A 23,201-nucleotide genomic window follows, 5' to 3' on the forward strand; every position below is an offset into this window, starting at 1 on the left:
GGTTCTCCCCTCCAAGTCTTAGTGATTGAAGATGGCTGTTGCCCAGCCACTCATTGGGCATTCATGGCTTAGTCATGGGTTCCTAATGTGTGGTGGGGCTCAACCGTATTATGATGATTGCTTTGTTCCCCTTACTGTCCGTCACTGCTAGTCCTGTGTCCGAGTCTGGGTGACCTCCAGTGGCGGTTTCTCCATAGGCATAGCAGAACGAATGGTGTCTACTCTCTATTCTTTTACTTGGAGGAGCCTCTGGCTATCTGACTGAAATTTTTTTTCTTAACCCCATAACCTCGGGGATGTCAGGAATGCGCCGTGCCCGTCCAGCGGGGATCATCGTTCTCCAACTGACTTTTTAAAATTATTTGCCAAAAATAAATTATTAGTCCTAGAATATTACAATTAAATAAGCATATGGCGCATACCTTCAGCTTACTCCTGGGATGTTTGTTGAGCCTTTGTCGACTACCGTAGGACTTGTGGAGACTTCTGAAGTTGGGTAACGAAGTCTCCACTTTACATTTCTCGATACCTCGTAATAGGGTTACCACTGCCTGATATTATCACTACAAACAATATTCTATGAATTTCAAGTAGTTTGGAATTCATATTAAAAAAAAAAACTGAAAGCAATTTACAGTAAATTACGAGCACATAAGAGCTTTCCACCCGAGCTCATTCCCCGATGGTATTCTGAGGTGGAGCTGTCATTTATTATTCATAAACACAATCACACTTTATATTCCTAGTACCTTATTACACTTATTTATGTATACAGTATTCACCATAAGTATCTGTCAGTACTAGTAGTTTACTGTCACTCCAGGCATTCACTTTCTCGTTCAGTAAACTAGCGTAGAGAGCGAAGCTTTCACTTTCACTTTCATTACTTTAATTGTTTATACATGCTAGACCGTAGCTTTCACTTTCGCTTTCATTACTCCAAGTATTTATACTCAAATTCTTATATTACTAATTTTTTACATTTCAATTTACATTTTCTATTTTATTTACATTAACCCGTCACGTCCCGACCACTTTTTCACCACTGGTAACCCCCAATCCCGACCATTTTTGGACCCAAATTTTTTTTGCTAAAACTTTCGCTTTTGGTCAGAAACAATGGTCAGTCACGAAGAAAGTGTTCACCAGGGTCCATAATTTGCCTAAACAGGTATACCTTCGTCACACCTGGTACTGTGTTCTCTGTAGGTGGTCTGAGGCTCTCACGTTTTCTATGGTATTATAAGTCTGGGAAACCAATGAAAGTAAGTAGATATGTATTTATTACAAACATAAAAACATGTGATACAAGAGTAAATTGGATTTTATACAAAAATAGAGCTGAAATAAGCATTGTACCATCGTGCAAACCGAGCAAAATCGGCCAGACTGGTCACGATGAATCGCTAACATTCCTGAATCATGATACATATCATTTTTTTTACTTACATAATACATCTCCAATAACATTATACCATTTTACATTTTATTGAACTGTTTTTACGTATTCACAGGCCTTTCAATAACATTTAGCGTAATGTTAGCGCTTATTTACGTAGTGAGTGAACTCGCTGTGACTGTTGTTTCAACTCGTATTGTGTGTTTTCAACTTACATAATACTTTCCTAATAACATTATACACTTTTCCACTTTTGAGAACTGTTTTGAGATAGTTTCAGGCCTTACATAAATATTTAGCATAATAATAGTGCATAATAACACAGACGGTGAAGTCGCTATGACTACTATTTCAACTTACAACCTATTTTTGTACTTACATAATAATTCTCCACTAGCATTGCACATGTTTCCACTTGATATAATTGATATCACATAATTGGAGACCTTACTATTCTACTGAGCATCATATTATCACATATTTACACAGTGAGTGTTATTGCGATATCATTTGTTTCATCTTACACTAGTATTCAACTTATAAATTTCTTTCCTACTAACATTACACCCTTTTCCACTTTATATCATTCTTATCACATACTTACTGACCAGAATGTTCTACTGAGCGTAATATTTTCACAGATTTACACAGTGGGTGTACTCGTGACATCAACTGTTACAACTTACACTATTTTTCAACTTATACGTTTTATTCATGCTAACATTACACCCGTTTCCACTTTATATTCTTGCTATCACATATTTACTGACCAGAGTGTTATACTGAGCGTCATATTTTCGCAGATTTACACAGTGGGTGTAGTTTTGATATCACTTCTTTCAACTTACACTATTTCTCAACTTATACATTACTTTCCTGAAAACATTACACCCGTTTCAACTTTATATAAGACTTGGTACATACTGACTGGCCTTACCATTATACTGAGCGTCATATCGCCATCCCACACAGTTTCAGTAGTGTAGGAAGTTATGGTACTCTCTGAAACATGGCTGAAGGCACAACGCAACATTGCACTCTACACACTCGTAACTTGTGTCTTTTCTCTGAGTGGCTGGTCTGACTGTCGAGTGCTTACATACATGGCAGCGGTGCTGGGTTTACGACGGTTTGGGTCAGAAGGGATTGTGCTAGGATAGTGGCATCCTGTGAGGCGTAGGGGAGTCTGGGCAGCCATGGGGGTGCGGGTGCGGTGTGTGGGTCTGTCCTGGGCATGCCTGGCGATTATTTCACGTGCCAGCTCCCTCACAAACCCCTCAAAGGTCTCTGATACTCCTGTTGTCATGGCGTGCAGGTAGTGTGCGTTCAGGACCGTGATGTCGAGCAAGTGGAAAAAGAGCTTTTTGTACCACTTCATCGTGGTCCTGGCACAGTCAGCACTGGAAATCATCGAGTTTGACTGATCCACTTGCCTCATGTTCAGATTATAATCCAGTACAGACTCGGGTTTCCAGACGTTGCTTCTCCTCTCGCTACGGTGATCAACGGAGTCTGTGCGGTGCATCAGGGGGCTGTGTACAGTTGATAGGAGGCAAACTTCCCTGTTGTGGTTCCACAGGATGGCAAGGATGTTATTTGCCTGGAAGAAAACCACCTCGTTCTTGTCAAGTTTCCTCCCTATCTTGACCATATGGCGACGGTTTCTCTTGACTGTACCACAGACTCCGGTGTCGTGTTGGTGGAGGAGCCTAGCGAGAAGAGGGCTAGTGTACCAGTTGTCCAGGTACAACACATGACCACGATGAAGGTACTCCTCTATCACTGTCTTCACCATGGCCCCTGAGAGTCCTATAATACGATTTGCTGTTATATCTGTCTGTGCGCCCGTGTACAAGACTATGTCTTGCACATAACCAGTCTTACAGTCACACATAACAAAGATCTTGAACCCGAAACGGTGTCTCTTGCTGAGTAGGTACTGGCGGAAGGAAATATTGCCTCTCCACAACACAAGACTCTCGTCTATGACGAGGTCTCTGTAAGGATAAAATGAGGAGCAGAACATTTCCCGTAAATGATCAAATACCAGCCTAATTCTCCTCATTTTATCAGTGTTATTTGCATTAGCTGGATCTTCTGCATCAAAAAAGTGGAGGCGGCCAAGAATCTGCTGAAATCTGTTACGACTCATCACCTTTCCAAAGAAAGGTGTGAGGATCATTGGGTCAGTTGTCCAGTATGCAGGAATTTGGTTTTTTTTTACCACACCCATCAATAGAACCAGGGCAAAAAATAAGAACATCTCAGAAATTGTCACAGGATAATCATATTGCTGGGAATGCCTGCTCGTTGTTCCCAAACTTCACTTTCACGGCGCTGTGTTCGTGAAAATATGTTTGTCTGTTCCACTATGCACCCCACAAACGCCTCCTCAAAGAACAAGTGGAAAAAATCCACCCTAGTGGAACCCGCATGCACACCTGGAGCCGTGCAACCAGACCTCCACTCCTCAGTGAAAGGGTGAATGATGGGGGTAAAATTACTCCCATCTTCCCAGTTCCACGAGACACCACCGTCTCCAGCCACGTCCCCATCGTCGCCTTCGTCAGGGTGGGGAGGTGAGGGTGGTGGGGGAGGTTGGGGAGGTGGAGAGTGGCGCCTTTCATCACTCGCACTTCTCTTCCCTCTCCCTTTTCCTTTACCCTTTCCCTTCCCTTTCCTTCCTTTCCTCACATCCTGGGGCTGTGGGGAGGAAGTTTGGGAATATTGTGGGGCAAAAGACGTGCTGGGGAGTGGCTCCACCTCTTCTCCCCTAGGCCTATGTGCACCACGTGCTCGTGCTGCCTCCCTCACACCACTTTCCCTTTCACCCCACACTCCCGCCACACCACTTTCCCTTTCACCCCGCGCTCCCGCCACACCATTTTCCCTTTCACCCCGCACTCCCACCACACCATTTTCGACTTCCCCAGACAAAACACTGGGACCATACCTTATTTGTCTTCTCGCCCCACCTTGATCCTCGGGGTGAGATTTTTTCCTTCCCCAACCACGAGGCGATATCACGTCGTAAGCCGCCGTCATCGTCATTATCCTCATCCTCGTCCTCATCAGAATCTCTCTCTAGGGGATGGAGAGAGGTCCGTGCAGGTGGTTGGGGTGCAGGCTGGCCTTCCCTTGCCTTACGATATGTCACATACTGTTTTTTCCGGGGCGAAGGGGACCTCCTCATCACTGCTTGTTATTTCTTCCTCTGGCTGGACGTAATCTCGATCCACCACATCATCATCAAGTGGAGAATCACTATCTCCAGTGATGGCCTCCAGGGAGGATGCTATTTCGTCGTCTGAGAGACCTTTACGTGCCATGTCTGACCTGGGTCACTGCTAACAGGTGAGTGACCGAGACAAGGGTGAGCGCGGGTCACGCGGGGTCTGGGATGCTGCCCGCCTGGCAGCAGGTAGGGGAGGCTTGGGTAGGTGGGCGAATCGAAAATCTCGCGAGAATTTTGAAAATTGTGGAAATTATGAACCTTGCCGCAACTGCAGGACGTTAAAGTACGTCAACGGGATTGGCAGTGACAAAACGTGAGGACGTGGAAGAATGTCGACGGGACGCCGTGGGTTAATTACATTTCTATTTTGTTTACACTATGTTATGCACTGTCACTTGCAGTAACTTATAAAACTATCTTCCACTGTTCAATTATATTTATGTTCATTGCTTTCACTTTGCTATTTATACATTATTTACATTAACACTTGCACTGTTTAAGAGTCACCGGAAAGATTGTAGTCAATGTCAATCATTATCATTGATAAATTTGCCAGTTCACGTTCCACAGCAGAGTCACATAGCCCTTTACGCCTTCCCACACGAGGTATAGTAGGGGTAGAGGTCACAGGGTCCTTTTGCAATGGGCTCAGAAACGGTGGAATTGGAGAGGCATGAATCCGACATGGTTTCACTTCGAAAAGTGACAGTAAACTGAATGATGTGGCCTATGGGCAGAAAGGGTTGACAATGTCAGCTTGGTGACAGCTGCCAATTTATGTGCCATGAAATGATTGGCAGGAAATCTAGACAATACATAATAAATTAGGTAGTTCCAGGTGAATGTAAATATCACTTAGGCTTCTCCCATCCTTTCTTATATATATTTTTATAACGGGAATAGGCCATACTGCATATTTCAAGGAGAAAATTAGCAAACGAGTGCATGTGGGGCGATGCCAGGTGATAATTAGCCCATGTATATTATTTTGTATAAGAATAGGGCATAGGGCACATTTCAATGGATAAAATGGTTGGAAAAATCCGTCCAGGAATTGTGTAGTGCAGTGCGGCTGGGGAAGCGGGAGGAGAGGGTAATGGAGGGGAGGTAAGGAGGGAAGTCAAGGCCAGGGGAAAAATGGCTAAATTGTCAACAGTGGATGGGAGTACAGATGACATTAGGAGAACTGATTATAGCTGGACACTGGTAGTACTGATAGATGATACAAGCCATCACTTGAAAGCCCAGGCGAATTCAAAATAACACAGAATCACAAAAGTGATGCCCCGCAGTATGATCCCTTGTGTCCGACCGTCACGAAAGTGACGCCTCATGGTTAAGGGGTTAAGGATGCGAACTTCTTACACCTTTTGTTCTTGATTGATGATTTCCTTACTTTGTTGCCATTTTTTATCCTTGTTAAAGGTGTCGATTTTGTTTTAGTACAAGGTTTTAATGTTTATTCGGCATCATATAATCGAGCTGTTGCAGCACCACAGTTTTTCTTTCCAACAATTCGATTCAATTCTCTTGTCACCTAAAGAAAATTTTTAATCATCTCATGATAAAACTCATCGAAGATTGGAATTAGTGATAACTCGTTCACTACTAGGGATTTATCTGCAACTGTGCAGAAGTGCCCGGAGGTTGCAAAAACAGAATATGTAGGACATCATCCTTGTGAAATAAATAACTTCTTTACTACAATAATATCTTTAAAAATTTTGTTATCTGCAGTCATAATTTTATTTACTCAGATAAGGAGTGATTTCGTGTTAAAAAACAATATTAAGCCAAAAGATTAAATTCTCTTACCCACCTGTGATATAATCCTTAGACATTTATCAATCTGAGGTGTGTAGGGGGCATCATGAGGCACTGGCCAGGCTAATGGAAGCTGTATCATGTTCTCCTTGCCTAGATACAAGGGGGAAGTGCCATCTAGTTTAGCAAAGTTCCGGGATATTATCAGCTGCAGGTTCAGAGGGGTACTAATATGAGCACTCCTGAAATAAACACACAAAAAGTAAAATGTAATAATTCACTCAGATGCTTTCCCCACCTAGAAGTAGCATGAGGTAGGATATATAAGGATGGAATATTCGATACTGAGAGAATAATGAATAGCATGTCCAATAGAATGGGTCACATAATCATTTGTACATCATTCAGTCCTCTGGAATCCTGGTGCTTCGTCACATGCCAAACCATCTACACGTTTTTGCTCCTTCATATTCAGCTACCAAATTGCTTTTCAACTGACTGTTAATATAAAATTGTTTCACTTAAAACTACTCAACTGAGAATACAGACAAGATACGTTAAATCCACCCTAGACAATTTACTAACCAACAAAGCTCGAGACCGAGATCGAATTTCTCCAGTTGTTTTGAAAAAGTGCTCCCCAGAACTTGCTTAAGTTCTACAGTAGCTAAGATATTCAGACTATGCTTTCGTACTTCTTAATTCCCTAATTCTTGGAAAGAAGCCAATATCAAACCAGGTTTGAAGAAAGGAATTTCCTCTGACCCCTCTGATTAGAGACCAATATCTATCACATCTTCGCTTGGTAAATATTTGAAACTGCAATGAATAAGCATATAATGAAACATATTGAATTTCAACAACTCAATTAGTGATAGACAGTACCGTTTTCACCACGAAAGATCCACTATTGATATACTCAATCTCCTGACTCACACCATTAGTTGACCAACATGGAGAAACTGATGCAGTAGCCTTTGATATTCCTAAGCTTTTGACAAAGTGTGGCACCATTTACTGCTATCCAAACTCCCCTGCTATGGACTAACATATTTTGTTCCTCTGATTTCCTCATATGTCAGTGACAGAATTATAAGAGTAAAAGTAGATGATGAATATTCAAATATCACCCAAAGACCAGCGGCGTGCCACAAGGATCAGTTTTGGCTCGAATCATATTCCGAATTCATATTAATGAGCGTTATCTGTCACCCATAATCAATTCATTCATGTGTAGTTGACTCAACACTTCACAGTTCATTCACAATCACCCATTCACAGAGTTTAGTATCTCTAACTCACAACTTAGCACAACCATCTCCATAAATCAATTCTTACCTAGGATCACTGAATGGGGACAAAATAACCTTGTCTCATTTGATGCTAGTAAAACCAAATATATAGAGTTTACTAATAGGCAGATATTGCCAGATTCCTTTATTATCTTCAGTGTTACTAATATTCCCATTTCCATAAGTATTGAAATTCTCGGTGTCTTACTTTTTAGTGCCCTCAGCTGGACCTGTCATGTCAGATCACATGCTCAAACTGCATCAAAGAAACTTGGATTGTCGTACAGAATCCGTAGCTTCTTCACTGACGAGCAGTTAGCTATATTTTATAAGAGTCATGCGCTGTCAGCTTGAATATTGCTCACCATTGTGGAATGGATGTGGAGAGGTCGCACTAAAACAACTAGACAAAATTCAGAACAATGCTGTTGGAAATATTAATAACCCTGCTATTATTAATAAACTACCTCCCCTACAGGTAAAAAGGAATGTTGCCTCCCTTGCATTATTTTACAGATTCTTTTATGCCAAATGCTCAGACGAAGTTCCGTCCATTGTGTCACCTCTCCATGCTTTCCATCGAGCTACACGGGCATCTAGTAGTGCTCGTGACTAAAATGTTACACAGCCATATTGCAGAACTTGTGCCTATAAGAATTCTTTTATTCCTCAAACTGTATCCCTCTGGAACTCATTCCCCCAGAGTTATTTCCCCCCAAACTTCAACCTACAGCTGTTCAAGTCCAGCTGTTACAGATATTTTATGAATGGAGGACACCAGTAATCTGGTGTATGGATTTTTTGTCATTTGTTTATCCTCTGTTGTGTTATTAAAAAAAATGATAAAGTGAAAAGATTAAAAAGAAAATTATATATAAAAAACAACTTTTTTAGTCCTACATGCTAATAACCCACGCCTTGTAGTAGGGCCATAAATAATTACATTTTGGCTCATACCAGTAAATATTTATTCAGCTGAGAGAAATATGGATGATAAAAGAATTAAACAACTGCTGTACAACATCTCACTTTTCTTTTCTTTTTAAATTCTTCCTTTTCAAAGTCTCTTCATTCTTTTACTTGGAGGACACATTTCCTATTTAGTTTTACATAAAGTCTGATCACTGTATTCAGCCTGATAAGGAGGGATTATTGAAGCCTGTATCTGGCTTTTCATTTTCAAAAGGTCTTCAATATAATCCTATGGGGATAGTAAGCTGATAACATACTGTAAAATATAGATTGAATATATGTAGTATGAAAACTAACCCGAACTGTGGCGATTTAGTCCACGGTTTCTTAGTGTAGAGAATTCTAATACTATACCACCAAATCTGTTAGTGCAAAGGGGAAAAAATCCATTATAAAGGCATTGTATTTTCTCTTTGTAATGCCTGACAGTACTCTAATTTCACTCTGAATGACATGTAACAAACTTAATTCATATAACACGGGTCACTGTTCATATAGCCTTTGTGGCCCGTAATACCATTGGCTAAGGAAGCTCCTTAGCATCTTTTCTTAAGTGGTTTGTTCTGGTGCCGGCCAGTGGCGTATCCAGGATTTTTGCCAGGGGGGGCAGACACTTGGAATATTTCCCCAAATATGTCACCACAAATTCTCCTAGATTTGATGTTTTATGTCATCAGAAATAAATTACTGTCTCATTTGTTCCAATATCTTAAAGAAAAACTATCTTTTCCCCACATATTCACAGCTTTCTTGGAATAACTTTAAGTAAATAAACAATAATAAATAATGTAAAAACACTCAGTACATAATGTTACCAGAGGTGTCCTCTTTCATTAGAGAGCAAAAGGAAACTATCTATCTATCTATTACCAGACGCCATAATCCCGTAAGGGGTTGGCATTTGACTTTGATTTATTTGTTTTACGTGGAGGGGCACTAACCCTCCACCAACCCACTTGTTGACACGTTGGGAGCACGTATGGTTTGGTTACATAGTTACCACCCAGCGTTGTAAATGGTTTCTTGGCTTACAGGAAACCATTTGGTTTGTCAATCAATGTAAAGCCACCTGTAAAGGAAAGAAAAACAATAAGAAGTGACAGGGAAGATGGGAGAAACAGGAAGAGAGGAGGGCAGGTACAGAAAAAGAATCACCAGCAATATATTAGAAGGCACTGGAGTTTCGACAGCAGAGACATTTCGTTGTCACTAGTATCATTGTTCATCATGGTCACTCTTGTAGATGGTATTATTATCCATATATGCATGCTAACTTCAGTCCGTTCTACCTCAAAACATTTTTTTTTCTAGGTCCCGTAAATTATTTGTGCACTTCACTGAAAAAAGCACTGTCACACTATACTCTTAGGGCATCATTTACCTGCGGTCTTTATCTCTCTGTACATATAAGGAAGTACAGCTATTTTGTGTAATAACTGACGAAATTATGATGAAATATACCATGCATTGGCATAGCACCTACCATACGAGAGGCACCGGCGTCCATACTATCCGTTTGTATTCGGAAATAAACCCTGTATTTTGATTGGCTGCTGGAAGAAAAATGGCAGAATGGATAAGCCGATGAAAACCCAAGATCTGGTGTGAGTGTCCCGAACACACACTTTCCCACATTCGTGATACTACCGCTATTTTTCTATTTTCCTTTGCGGTTCTCTCGCTCTCTCTCTCTCTCTCTCTCTCTCTCTCTCTCTCTCTCTCTCTCTCTCTCTCTCTCCACTTAGCACATATGTGTAAATTAAAATTCGCTGGCTCACCCACCCCCAGTCTGGTATTCTTTGTACTACTGCTGTGGTGGTAGCCAAGAGAAATTGTTTTCCACTACTCATTCTTTCAGTTTGAGTCTCATTGGTTCAAGTATCAGGGGTGGTGCAGACATCAAGACTGACCTAAGTAAATACATCTGGTGGGATTAACCTCACTTAATCCTTGACTCCTCTCTTAATCCTTGACTCAGTGACCGCTCAACCTTCCCCGCTCAGCGGGGAATGATTTTCACATCAACTGTTCTGTATAGAAAGGATTTTTCCATTAAGGAAAAACAAAAACAAAAACGGAGTAAAGCTATTCATCTTGAAAACTCTCACCTAGAAAAGTGGGGGGGGGGAGACAAAAGACACTCTGTCCCCCAAGCTCAAGAAAGTGTGTGTATGGGGGGGGGGGGCACGTCTCTCTGTCCCACAATCAAACGAGGCCCCTGGCACACACATTTATGTCTGCTTACCTTCTGAATTGTAGTCTGAGGTGATCAAAGTGGCTTCATGCAGTTTTCAAAAATTCTGCTTGTTTCATCTGTTTGTAGCAATAATTGTGCACTGTTTGCAATTGGCTACAGGGTGTGAGGATATGGCTGCAGGGTGAGAGGATGTGGCTGAGGGGACAGGAAGGCCATTTTTACACTTCATCAGGATTCAAGAGCAAAACATCGTTAGAGCTCTAACATTAACCAAATATGGTGATAGGGGAAAGTGGTAAGTTATAATTGATCATTTTTTCTCGACGGTTTTATAATATTTAGTCTAGTTTTCAGTTTCACAGAACATTATTGTTCCCAGATAAATATTTTTGGAAACGGATAATGATGTTTAATATACCAGTTGTAAAATTAGGAAAACTGTATTGTCATACAAGAACTATGCCGAAAATCCCTTTCAGCATTTCCCCAAAATTTTCCCAGGGGCGGCAAATTGCCCCCCGTGCACCCCCAGTGGCTACGTGTATGGTACCGACATCATTTCCACATTGGAGTTATGTCTCTCACTACTTATACATATTATAGATGTGTTTATTCATATTTAGAGAAAATGTATTGTAGTGTTGAGATAAAAATCCAAACACCACTTCAGTGTAACTGTGGTGTTGGAGTACGATGAATGCTCATACGTGCAGAACCAGCATTTTTTGGATGTACACAGTGAGGGTTAAAGAAGGCGATAGAAGAATATGAAATGTGCATATGTTTAAGTCTTGGGAAAACTTATTTCCATGTTAATGTATTTAATGTAATTAATACTGCCTTACTGAGATGTATAATGTGCATGGTAGGGTTGTAATACACGCCTATTCATGTACATTTCTCATTGTCTCTGAGAGATGTGGCATCTCTAAATAAGCTGACCTAAGCCGTTCACAGGCGGGGCAGAGAGAGGCAGGCAGCAAATTACTCTCAGCCTTCGTACGAGGAAGACGTACTACTCTGATACACCCTCTTGTCTTAGTTGTATCTTTCTGTGACGAAATAAATAAAGAAAACACACCTGCTCCAGATTGTCCACCTCACGCTACCTCTGACTACAGGATTACCACCACTACTCCCACTGCCTGCCGTGGCAGTGAGACTTGGCTACGGGAAGTGCCAGCTGGGAAACTTAGTACTTCATGCCAGCTGGTACATTACATAAATTGGTGGTCCAGTGCTGGGATACGAAAAGGTGCCAAAAGGATTCTATTAGTGCAGTGAAACCCTTGGAAACCGCTCGTTGATCCTACAGGTGAATAACAGAAAAACCTAATTCCACTTTCGCAATGGGACTAATAGCGGAGTGAGATATAGTGGGGAGCGAAAAAAAAAAATAATCGGAGTAGTGAACTCGTTCTCTCAAGATTATCTCTGGCTTTAAGCGAGATTGGCAAAATTAACTCGCCCTTGTGTGTATGTGAAAGACGAAAGTGAGGCCAGTGCGGAAAAGGTGGTGTCATCTGAGGACATCTGGCAACCCTGTGAGGCAGTAGTGAGAGGCGAGTGGGTTGCATTTGAGATGAGCCAAGAGTGGAGGCAACACCTTCTTGTGGTTGGAGGGACGAAAACCTGGTGGAGTGTGTGGAGTTGCAGTACACATCTACCTGGATCTTCAGCATCGTCTGACACCTAGGTAGTGTACATGCATATTTTCCAAAAGAAATACACTCTTTGTGCAACACACGGTAGTCAGGAAGTGTGTAAAAATAAGAGTTTCTTAGTTCCCCCTTTAAATTGTTATTTTCTACGTACCTCTGTCTATGTCCCATTCTCTATTTCTAAGCCATAGCTAATCTATTTGTGTCAGTCTAACTTCCTGTGACTGGGAAGGGAATAATTTCTGACAGGAATTAGATGGATTAGGTGAAGAGGTTGGGACGAAAGATAATAGGAGATACGAAATTACCAACCACTGAAGATGGAGCTGGTTCTTTGGGGCAAGAAGCATGGGAACTGGATGACTCAGACTTAGAATTTCGTGAGTAGATACAAACACTGGACAAAAGCATTCAAACTTTAAATGATATGAGTGAGGGACATCTTGGGATTGACGGTAGCCAGGACACATCTAGGGAACTGGATAGAGAACAGGACTTTAACCCTTAAACTGCGGGCTTGTTTTGCTTCGACTTCCGGCTCCTGCGGGCATATTCATGCTCCGACAGACTCTCTAAAAATATTTGTCAAAAATCAGTTATTAGTTCTAGAATATTAAAATCACATATACTTATGGCACTGTTAATCTTTTCTCTCCGTTGAGCTCCTCCGATCACAACCTTATCACCTTAACCTGTCCTATTGCTCCAGTACGGCCACCGGACCCTCCAAAAAAACGTCGTCTCTGGCACTTGAGCCTTTGATTGGAAGGCCCTCAGGCAGTACTTCTTTGATTTTCCCTGGAATAATTAATGCTTCCATGACCGGGAGTCATCTGGGTGTGCCTTGCACATTACGGAAGTTATTCTCTCGGGCATGGAAGCATACATTCCTTTCTCATATCCTTTGACTAATGCACGAAAGCCTTGGTTTAATCACACTTGTTCTAATTCTGTCCGCAACAAGGAGAGGGCCCTACAAAAGGTACCGGAGCCAACCCACCCCTGAATCACATCTTTTATACATTTCTGCCCGGAATCATGCTAAGTCTGTTCTTCACTCTGCTAAAAATAATTTCGTCCGTACAAAATGCTCTCAACTCTCTAACTCGAACTCTTCCCGCTCCTTCTGGCAACTTGCCAGAAACCTTCCTAACAACTTTACCTCATCATCCTTCCCTCCTCTTTTCTACTCTGATGGCTCTGTAGGTATTTCTTCTACTGATAAGCAGATTTCTTCGTTCAGACGTTCTCCTCCAACTCCACCTTAGACGATTCTGGTGCTGTTCCTCCCTCACTTCCCCCCTCTGACTTCATCATGGCTAACATTAAAATTTCTTCAGCTGATGTATTTTCTGCCATTGCTGACCTCAGTGCTAATAAGGCATATGGGCCTGATGGAGTCCCTCCTGTTGTTCTCAAGAACTGTGCTTCTGTGCTTACTCCATGCCAAGGCAAACTCTTTCGCCTTTGTCTGTCAACTTGTACCTTTCCTTCTTGCTGGAAGTTTGCTCTCATTCAGCCAGTCCCAAAGAAGGGTGACCATTCCCAACCCTCTAACTAACGTCCAATTGCTTTAACATCCTGTATCTCAAAAGTTTTCGAGTCAATTCTTAATAGAAAAATTTTAAAGCATCTTTCCTATCACAACCTTCTTTCTGATCGTCAGTATGGGTTCTGTCAGGGACGCTCCACAGGCGATCTTCTCACCTACCTTTCAGACTCCTGGTCATCCTCCTTTCGGGACTTTGGCGAAAGCTTTGCCATTGCACTTGACATCTCAAAGGCTTTCGATCGAGTCTGGCATAAATCTTTAATTTCCAAACTGCCCTCTTTCGGTTTCTATCATTCTATCTGTGCCTTCATCTCTAGCTTCCTTTCTGGTCGTTCTATAGCCGCTGTTGTAGACGGCTATCGTTCTTCTCCTAGATCTATTAACAGTGGTGTTCCTCAGGGCTCTGTCCTATCACCAACTCTCTTCCTTTTATTCATCAATGACCTTCTAAGCTGTACATCTAACCCTATCCACTCATACACTGATGACTCCATCCTTCACCTTTCTATTCGATTCGCACAACGTCCATCTCAGCAGTTACTTCAACAGGCAAGGGATGAGGCTATGGCACACCTAATGTCTGACTTGGCTCGTATCTTTGACTGGGGTAAAAATAATCTGGTTGTTTTTGATGTATCAAAGACTCAGTTTTTGCACCTATCAACCCGACAAAATCTTCCACAGGTATACCCACTTATGTTTAATAATACTCAACTTACTCCTGCATCATCGTTGAACATGCTTGGGGTTTCATTTGCTCGGGACTTGTCTTGGAAAGATCATATTACATCTCTTGTAAAATCTGCTTCCAAGCGATTGGGTGTGCTAAGCCGACTCCGTTCCTTCTTTACCCCTGCACAGTTGTTGACTCTATTCAGGGATTTTATCCGCCCCTGTGAGGAGTACAACTCTCATGTATGGGGAGGCTCCCCACATACAGCTCTTCTCAATAGGGTGGAGTCAAAGGATTTTCGTCTCATTAACTCTTCCCCTCTTATTGACTCCCTTCTACCTCTGTCTCTTCGCCGCAGTGTTGCATCTTTATCTCTTTTCTATCACTACTTCAATGGTCACTGTTCCTCTGAACTGTCTGCATGCATTCCTCCACTTCTACGACGGGCACATAGCACCCGTCTAGCAGCAAACTCTCACCCCTTTTCTGTCCAACTCTCTAATGCAAGAGTCAGCCGTTACTCCCAGTCCTTTATTTATGCAACAGGTCAACTCTGGAACTGTCTCCCTCTGTCTGTATTTCCTGCTTCCTATGATCTCCAGTCTTTCAAACGCAGTGTGTCCAGGCATCTCGAAATGAATGGATCTTGAATTTGGCTCTCTCTTGTATTTTATTTTTCTCTTGGAGGGAACAGTATTGCGGGCTCATTGCCTTTAGTTCCTTCTTCCTCACATAAAAAAAAAAATAACATACCTTCAGCTTTCTCCTTGGGTGTTTCTTGAGCCTTCGTCGGGTACCGAAGGACTTGTGGAGACCTCTGAAGTTGGGTAACGAAGTCTCCACTTTACACTTCCCGACAACTCGTAATATGATTACCACAGCCTGATATTATCACTAGAAACACTATTCTCTGTTCTCAAATAGTTTGGAATCCATACTTCAAAAAAAAAAAAAAAACACCGTGAAAGCAATGAAAATTACGAGGGCGTATGACCATCCTACTTCTGATCGTTCGCCGCTAGTGTTGTCTGTTATTCATAAAAACACTCACAGTTTATATTTCTGTTACTATATAACACTTATATATATCTACAGTCTTTATCCATAAGTTTCCTTCAGTAATAGTAGTTTATTGTCACTGTAGGGATTCAATTTCTTTCAGTAAAATACGTAGCTCGTCCTGTATACTAGCATTGAGAGTGAATGTCACTTTCACCTTCACTCTCATAACTCATAGTATTCATATATGCTAGAGTGAAACTTTCACTTTCATTACTCCTAGTATATACACTCGTATTCTTATAATACTACTCATTTACATTTCTATTTACATTCTCTATTTTATTTACATTATTTACATTTCTATTTTATTTACACTATGTTATGCACTCTCACTTGAAGTAACTTATAAAACTATTTTCCACTGTTCACTTATATTTACATTCATTGCTTTCACTTGCTATTTACACATTTTTTACACATTATTTACAATTCCACTTGCACTGTTTTACTCAATAAAAAGATCGTAGTCACTCTCTATCAATTGTCAGCCCTTTACCTCTTTCCACACGAGGTTTAGTAGGGGGTAAAGGTCACAAAGCCCTTTGCATGGGGCTAAAAAGTGGCGGAAGTTAGCAGGAGCGAATCAGACATACCTCCACCTTCAAAGACGACAGTGAACTGATAGTAGTGGCCTCCTGCCGCCTGGCTAGGGTTAGTGCAATACTACCAACTTCAGCCCCGTGAGACCTGCTAATATATAGCAATGAAATGATTGGCATGAAACCAAGACAATACATAATAAATTATGTAGTTTCAGGTGAATGTAAATATCACTTAGGCTTCTCCCTTCCCTCCTTATATGTATATTTATTACAAAAATAGATTATACGGCATATTTCAAGGGGAAATAAACAACAAAAATTAGCGAATGAGTGCACGTGAGGTGTTGTCAGGTGATAATTAGCCAATTCCAGGTGTATGGCACTATCACTTACCTTATTTCATTTTTGTATATATTATTTGGTATAAGAATAGGGCATAGGGATTATTTCAATGGATGAAATCAGTGGAAAATTCCAGGGAAAGTTTACTTAGCGCAGAATACAGTGTGGTGGCCTGCAATAATTAGGTAGTTCCAGGTGAATGTAAATATCACTTAGGCTTCTCCCTTCCTTTCTTATATATATTTTTATTAGGAAAATAGATTATATGGCATATTTCAAGGGGAAATAAACAGTGAAAATTAGCGAATGAATGCATGTGAGGTGTTGTCAGGTGATAATTAGCCAATTCTAGGTGTATGGCACTCTCATTTACCTTATTTCTTTCTTGTATATATTATTTGGTATAAGAATAGGGCATAGAGCTTATTTTCAATGGATGAAATCAGTAAAAAATTCCAGGGAAGATCTACTTAGTGTAGCACGGCTGGGCGGGCGAGAGGATAGGGTAATGGAGGGGAGGTAGGGAGGGGAGTCAAGAATGGGGAGAAATGGCTAAATTGTCAACAATGGATGGGAGTACAGATGAGATTAGGAGTGCTGACTAGTGTTGGACATTGGCAGTACTGATAGATGATACAAGCCACCACTTGATAGCCCAGGCAAATTCAAAATAACACAGAATCACAAAAATGTCACCCTGCGGTATGATCCCTTGCTCCCAAGCGTCACGAAAGTGACGCCCCGCAGTTAAGGGGTTAACACTGCACTTGCGTTCTGGTCGTACTTATTCAACAGTTCCTGAGCGTCAAATTACCTCCGAAATGGCCACTAGTCTTACTAATGAAGGCACTCCTAACATGAAAGAGACTGTGAACGTTGAGGAATATCCTGTAGCAGCACCCTTGATCACTCTTACAGATGTACAAGGTCCACTAATCTCTGTCCCGTTGAGGGGGGTCACCTTGACGTGGTGGCGGGGCTTGTAGCGTGGCTGCCAGTGCCACCTACTTTGGAGGCATGCCTACCTTTGTAGGGTTCAGCATTTGTCAGTGTCGTGGACCAAGTACCCCCTACACCACTGGTGGAGGAGGCCTGCTGGTGATGTTAGTCCCCCCCTATTTGCCATCTAGGGCGGGACTGTCGCCTCCCCACGTGTTTGCCATGCGTGGCGTCCCGTAATGCTGAGAGACGGAAGTCTTGGGGGTTGAGTGTTGTTGCACTATGCGCCCTGCAGCTAGCAATACACCTCTTTGGTCCCTTATTCTGGCTAGACGGTCGGCCTGGTTGGGCCCGACCAGGTCAATCAGCTAGTCATGCGTTGGCTAGGGTCAAGTGGGCACTGGGGGGCCTGGTGACTCCTCTCCTGGAGTCACCCTTGCCCCGGTCCTCCTGTGGTTACCCGTGTATACTCTCCCGCTACCACTGGGGTCGCCAGTGGTGTTATCCCTGGCATATGACCTCCCCTTGTTGGGCTCCATGGTGGGTGGAGGGGTGGGGGAATGAAGGTTTTTTGTAGATTATATGGTTTTAAATAAACAAACTTCGGTTGACGACTCTGGATCTGTCCATGGCAACTCCCTCATTTCCACCTTAGAGCCTTACCAGGCCCCTGGTGAATGTCCTCCTTTGCCCCAGTGTTCAACTGGGACTGGGAGGCGGTCAAGTCGGGTGGGTACAGCTCTAGGGTTGAGCACAGAAAAGCCTGTGCCCGCATCATATGCAAAATATCTAGTGATGAAATCCTCTGTAAGAGGGTCAATCCTAGATGTTGATATCTTTGAATTGCACCATGCCATTGTCTCATCCCTTGGAAGAGAACCAAAGATCTCTTCCCAGGGGGATAGCAGTGTCACGAGTCGGTGCGATTTTATATCTAAATAAGCTTGTGACATTAACTTTGGTGGGAAAGTGCAAATTCTAGTGGAATCCCAGTTTTTATCACTCAGTCAACTGCTACGTATTCACCTGGTCGAGAGTGTTTTCAGAACAATTTTTTACTGTCATAAATGATCGTCTTTGTGTGAGACATTAGCACTTCCGCTGAGTGATTTATTATGGGCGTGTTTCGCTCATTCTAGCCGTTAGCAATGCGGCTCGACACTCGCCTCTTTCTCACAGTTTGAAGTCAGTCAAGATTTGAGTGCCATGAAAGCAGGTTGGGCCCAGTGTGTAGCAGTGCCGCCGTTGTCCAGTTCCTGAATTTCCACCTAGTGTGATTGGCGAGAAACTTAGCGTGTGCAGCGTCCTTCCTCAATGACGCCCAGTCATCCACTTGGTCCACTTTTCTAACCAGTATTCCTTTTCGTTTTTCCTGGGTTTAAGAGTTAGCTTTTGAGTGAGTGAGTGAGTGAGTGCGATCTCCTAATTTTGAATTAATTTTGAAATGTAACGTAAAATTATTTTATTGTAATCAATAAATTTTACAGTTCTTTTTCTTGAGCTTAATGTACACAATGTAAACTCGTGTTTTATTTTCCATATTAAGCCTATTTCACTTATAGCTTCTAGTTTGCATAAACGCTTTGCTATTCATAACTGGTACTTAAGCCAGTCCTTTTGTATTAAGCTTAAAATCCGTTGTGCAACTAGGAGTTAATGCATCAGCAAGAACCTGTCATCATTAATAGCATTAGTTATTGATTGTCAGGGGTGAAGTCACTTTCTCCAGAGGCTAACAGTACTAACAAACAGCAATTGTGAGGAATTAGTCTCTGCTGTGTACTGTTGAGAAAGTTTATGAATTCTCGTCCTTAGAGAATCGGCGAAGTTAGCCGGCATAAAGTAATCATTGCTTGATTTTAACAAGACAATTCATTGTCCTGTTCTCAGTATTATTGAATAAATATCCTTTAATATTGCATAAACTTCAAAAACCCGGCGACAATTGCCGACCTCATTCCAGGATATTAACTCCTAGCTCTAAAGCTATTCATGAGATAAAACTCACTCACTCATACTTAGGTATTTATCATTATAATCTATAGGCACTATCTTACTGGTGATTATTAATTCATTTGTATTAATTTACATTATAGTTTTCATAATCAGTTGTTTGTTTAATTTTCTTTCTTTACCAGTTTAATTAGATAAAACTGGACATCACTAACCTGTGCCTATATTCTTTATTCTCGGCATCTTTCTCTGAAAAAATTGCAGTCAGTACTGAGTCGCTAGTTTACTTAGATTGAGTTAGCATCATGTCCACCAGCGTCTATGTACAGGAAACTAAAGATATGGGGCTTACAGACCCAACTGAAGTAAAGAATTATGTACTCTCTCGGCTTAGTCACGAGCAGCAACGCGAGAGTGATGCTCGTGAAGAGCATAGTATCCAACGAGAACACGTGCAAGAACAGTGCGAACATGAACAAAAACAACGTGAACTCGAGTTAGTACAAGAGCGAAACAACGCGAATACGAGCGTGAACAACGAGACAGAGAACGAGAACACAAACGTGCCGAGCGAGAAGCATGTGAAAAACATGAACTTGAAGTGCTGAAGCTCTAGCAAGATTCCTTGGCTTCAGACACATCTGGTGCAGCTGGCCCAAGCTACGTGAGCGCTCTCCCTGCACATGTTATCGCGACCCCACACATCAATCTTCCCCCATACAAGGAAGGCGAGCGAATCGAGCCATACATAGCTCATTTTGAAGACATGGCTCAACTTTACCAGCTGGATGATGCAGCTAAGCGGCTTCAGTTTCTTAGCCTGTTTGAGGGCCTTGCCTTCGATATTTTCCACAGACTTCGTGGAGACAATCTCACGTATGAGATGATGAAGGCCACACTCATCAAAGCGTACGGTCTCACAGTTGATGACGCCAAGAGTCAGTTCATGAGGGCACATTTACAGGAAAAAGAGACTGCCGTTCAGTTTCTTGACCGGCTTACTGCTTACTTAGATGAGTGGATGGAGAAAGATGAAACTCCTTCCATGCGTGAGGGGATAATTGACCTTATGCTGCACACACAGCTAGAAAAGTCGTGGCCTACTGAACTTATGGCTCAGCTTAAGATCTGCCAGGTAAGAGATGCCAGCCAAATGGTGAAGAGGCTGATGCATTCTTCACTGCATACGGGTATCAAACTCGTAAGCAGTATACCTGGAACAGGAAAGCTGATAAATCTGGGAAACCGTCTTAGACTCAACCCCAGCAACAAGGCCATTCTCAAAATAATGGTCAAGGTTCAAAACACTCAGAAACCTGAGTGGAAGTGATACAACAGGTACCCTAACCAGCAGCAGTATCAGCCACGCAACCGACCATCGGGACTGTCCTTTTCAGCACCTGCCCCTCGGAGGCAGGAGGCTAATGCAGCCTTCATTCCTCAGCAGCAGCACGGTGTCCACGTCTCTACCAATACGGGTACTCCCCAACAGTTCTCTAGTCCCACAGTGACAGTGAACCCCCCTACACAGATGGCCAATGCTCCATCTCCCCAGGCAGTGAGTATGACCCCTCAAGTATCTAATTCACAGGGCACCATGTTTGCTGCATCATTTAATCAGCAGCCTAATCAGTGGCTAGCTGCTTCCTCCACAGGGCCTCCCACGGGTGACAGTGCCTTCCTTGTTCAGCCAGGGTTTGTGGGAGACATTCCTGTGAAGGTCCTGAGAGACAATGGGTCCTCAGGTTGCTCTGTCAGGCAGAGTCTAGTTTGGCCTGAGTAGTACACAGGTCGACACATCCAAGCTAACCTTATTGATGGATCAGTGAGATTGTTCCCTGAGGCACGTATCCAGGTGGCATCTCCATTTTATACTGGTACGACAGCCGCAGTTGTCATGCCAGAACCTTTATATGACCTTATCATAGTCAATATTCCAGGTGCCAAGCATAGTTGCACCATAGATGATGCTACTCAAACTTTGGCTGCAGTAACACGAGCCATGGCTGAGGCTCCAAACTGTGTCACCTCGGTGACCATTGAATCGCCGCAAGATCTGATGTGTAGCCAAGCAGTTGTTCAAGAACAACATTCTGACCTGACACTTGCTGCCGTGCGAAAGAAACAAAAAGGTAGAGTGATAAAGTATTCACGGGGAGGTCAAGCCAAATTCCTTCACAAACAAGGACGGCTGTACTGTGAGTCACGAACACCCCAGGGCGAGGTTCGACTGCAGTTTGTCGTTCCCGTTAACTACCGCCTAGCAGTGTTACAATGGGGTCATTGTTCAGCCTCAGGAGGTCACATGGGCAAAAGGAAAACCCAGGGCCGTATCCGTGCTGACTTTTTCTGGCCAGGGATGGGACGAGAGATGGATAGTTTTGTGCGTTTCTGCAATGTGTGTCCACGTACCAGTAATCAGGGACATGTCCTTCCTGTGCCGTTTGAAACCACACCCGTAATCTCTGAGTCAGTTGAGAGACGGGGCAGTGGTGAAGTGGGTGCAGACCTGATGTCTCACCTGTTGGCCCCACAGGACACAGTATGTCCAGGGCCTGTACATACATATGTGCTGTAAGTTAAGGGGGAAGTCGAGAACCCCGCAGAGACAGTCTGAGGCTGTGTATGAATTACCTTGTGGAATGTCTCGAGCTGTGGGCCTCTCAGAGGATTCCCGGAGAATGCACATTATCCACAAGAGTGTTCACACCCACGGTGGGTGTTAAAATGTGACCTGCCCGAGATTGCTTAGGGATTCTCAGCTTCCTGTCATTAATCGTAAGTGTAGAGTTAGTTTAACCAGTAAACTGGGTCCATTAGCGAATCGCAGCATTTGATGTCCTGCACAGATCCCCAGTCTTTTCGCTCATGACTACGTTCCCTGGTTAATTTAGCAAATTGCAGCGTTTGATGTCCTGCACAGATGCCCATTTTTTTTTGCTAATTAAGCTTAGGGTTTAACCAGTAAACTGAGTCAGCGTTTGATGTCCTGTAGACACGCCTTGACTACGTTTCCTGGTTAATAATGTAAATAGTGTACTTTTTAAAAACATAATTACTGATTGCTAGACAGAGAGAGAGAAATGACACTTTTGATGCTCCACCTTGATTGCTTTTGCAGGTGCAGCTGGCGGGTGCAGCTGGCGGGTGCAGCATTGCCGTGCAGAACAGCTGATCATCCCTAACACATGCTGCCGCCTCTTCTCTTCTGCCTTGTCGTCATCATTTACTATTGATTTGCATTATGTAATTTTACACGTAGATACAGTTACACCATAACTGTCACACCTACACCGTGTATTGCATACATTATGCTACATAATAATTAGTTGTTAATGTAAAGGTAGCGAACTTTTCGCTCAGTTTGACCTGAGTACAGGATTTTTCACCATCATAACGGAGTTTTTCCCTCAAGCTTGCTTCTACTAACGTAAATACGATTTTTTTTTCGCTCACTGGTCACTGTGACTTTCTCCTGTAGCAGGATAGCACACAGACACCACAGTGTGAATCTTGTGTGACTGAGTTAGGATTTATATGTATGTATATTGAATTTTTTTTTTCTGAAGAAAAAAAAAAAAAGATTTTCATGGGGTGTAATGTCACGAGTCGGCGCGA

General features: G+C 42.5%; 1 protein-coding gene across 1 annotated transcript in view; it reads right to left on the reverse strand.

The window, feature by feature from the left end:
* The window catches only part of LOC145395827 (ionotropic receptor 93a-like), a 151,222-nt gene that overhangs the window by 76,726 nt on the left and 51,295 nt on the right, over positions 1–23,201 (reverse strand). The window contains exon 8 of the mRNA XM_080269358.1: positions 6,454–6,640. Within this exon, the coding sequence (XP_080125484.1) occupies positions 6,454–6,640 (187 nt within the window). The remainder of the gene's footprint in view (positions 1–6,453; positions 6,641–23,201) is intronic.

This window comes from Coenobita brevimanus, chromosome 33 (assembly GCF_032717465.1).
Source record: "Coenobita brevimanus isolate Jiangsu-jjx chromosome 33, ASM3271746v2, whole genome shotgun sequence".
Taxonomy (NCBI): domain Eukaryota; kingdom Metazoa; phylum Arthropoda; class Malacostraca; order Decapoda; family Coenobitidae; genus Coenobita; species Coenobita brevimanus.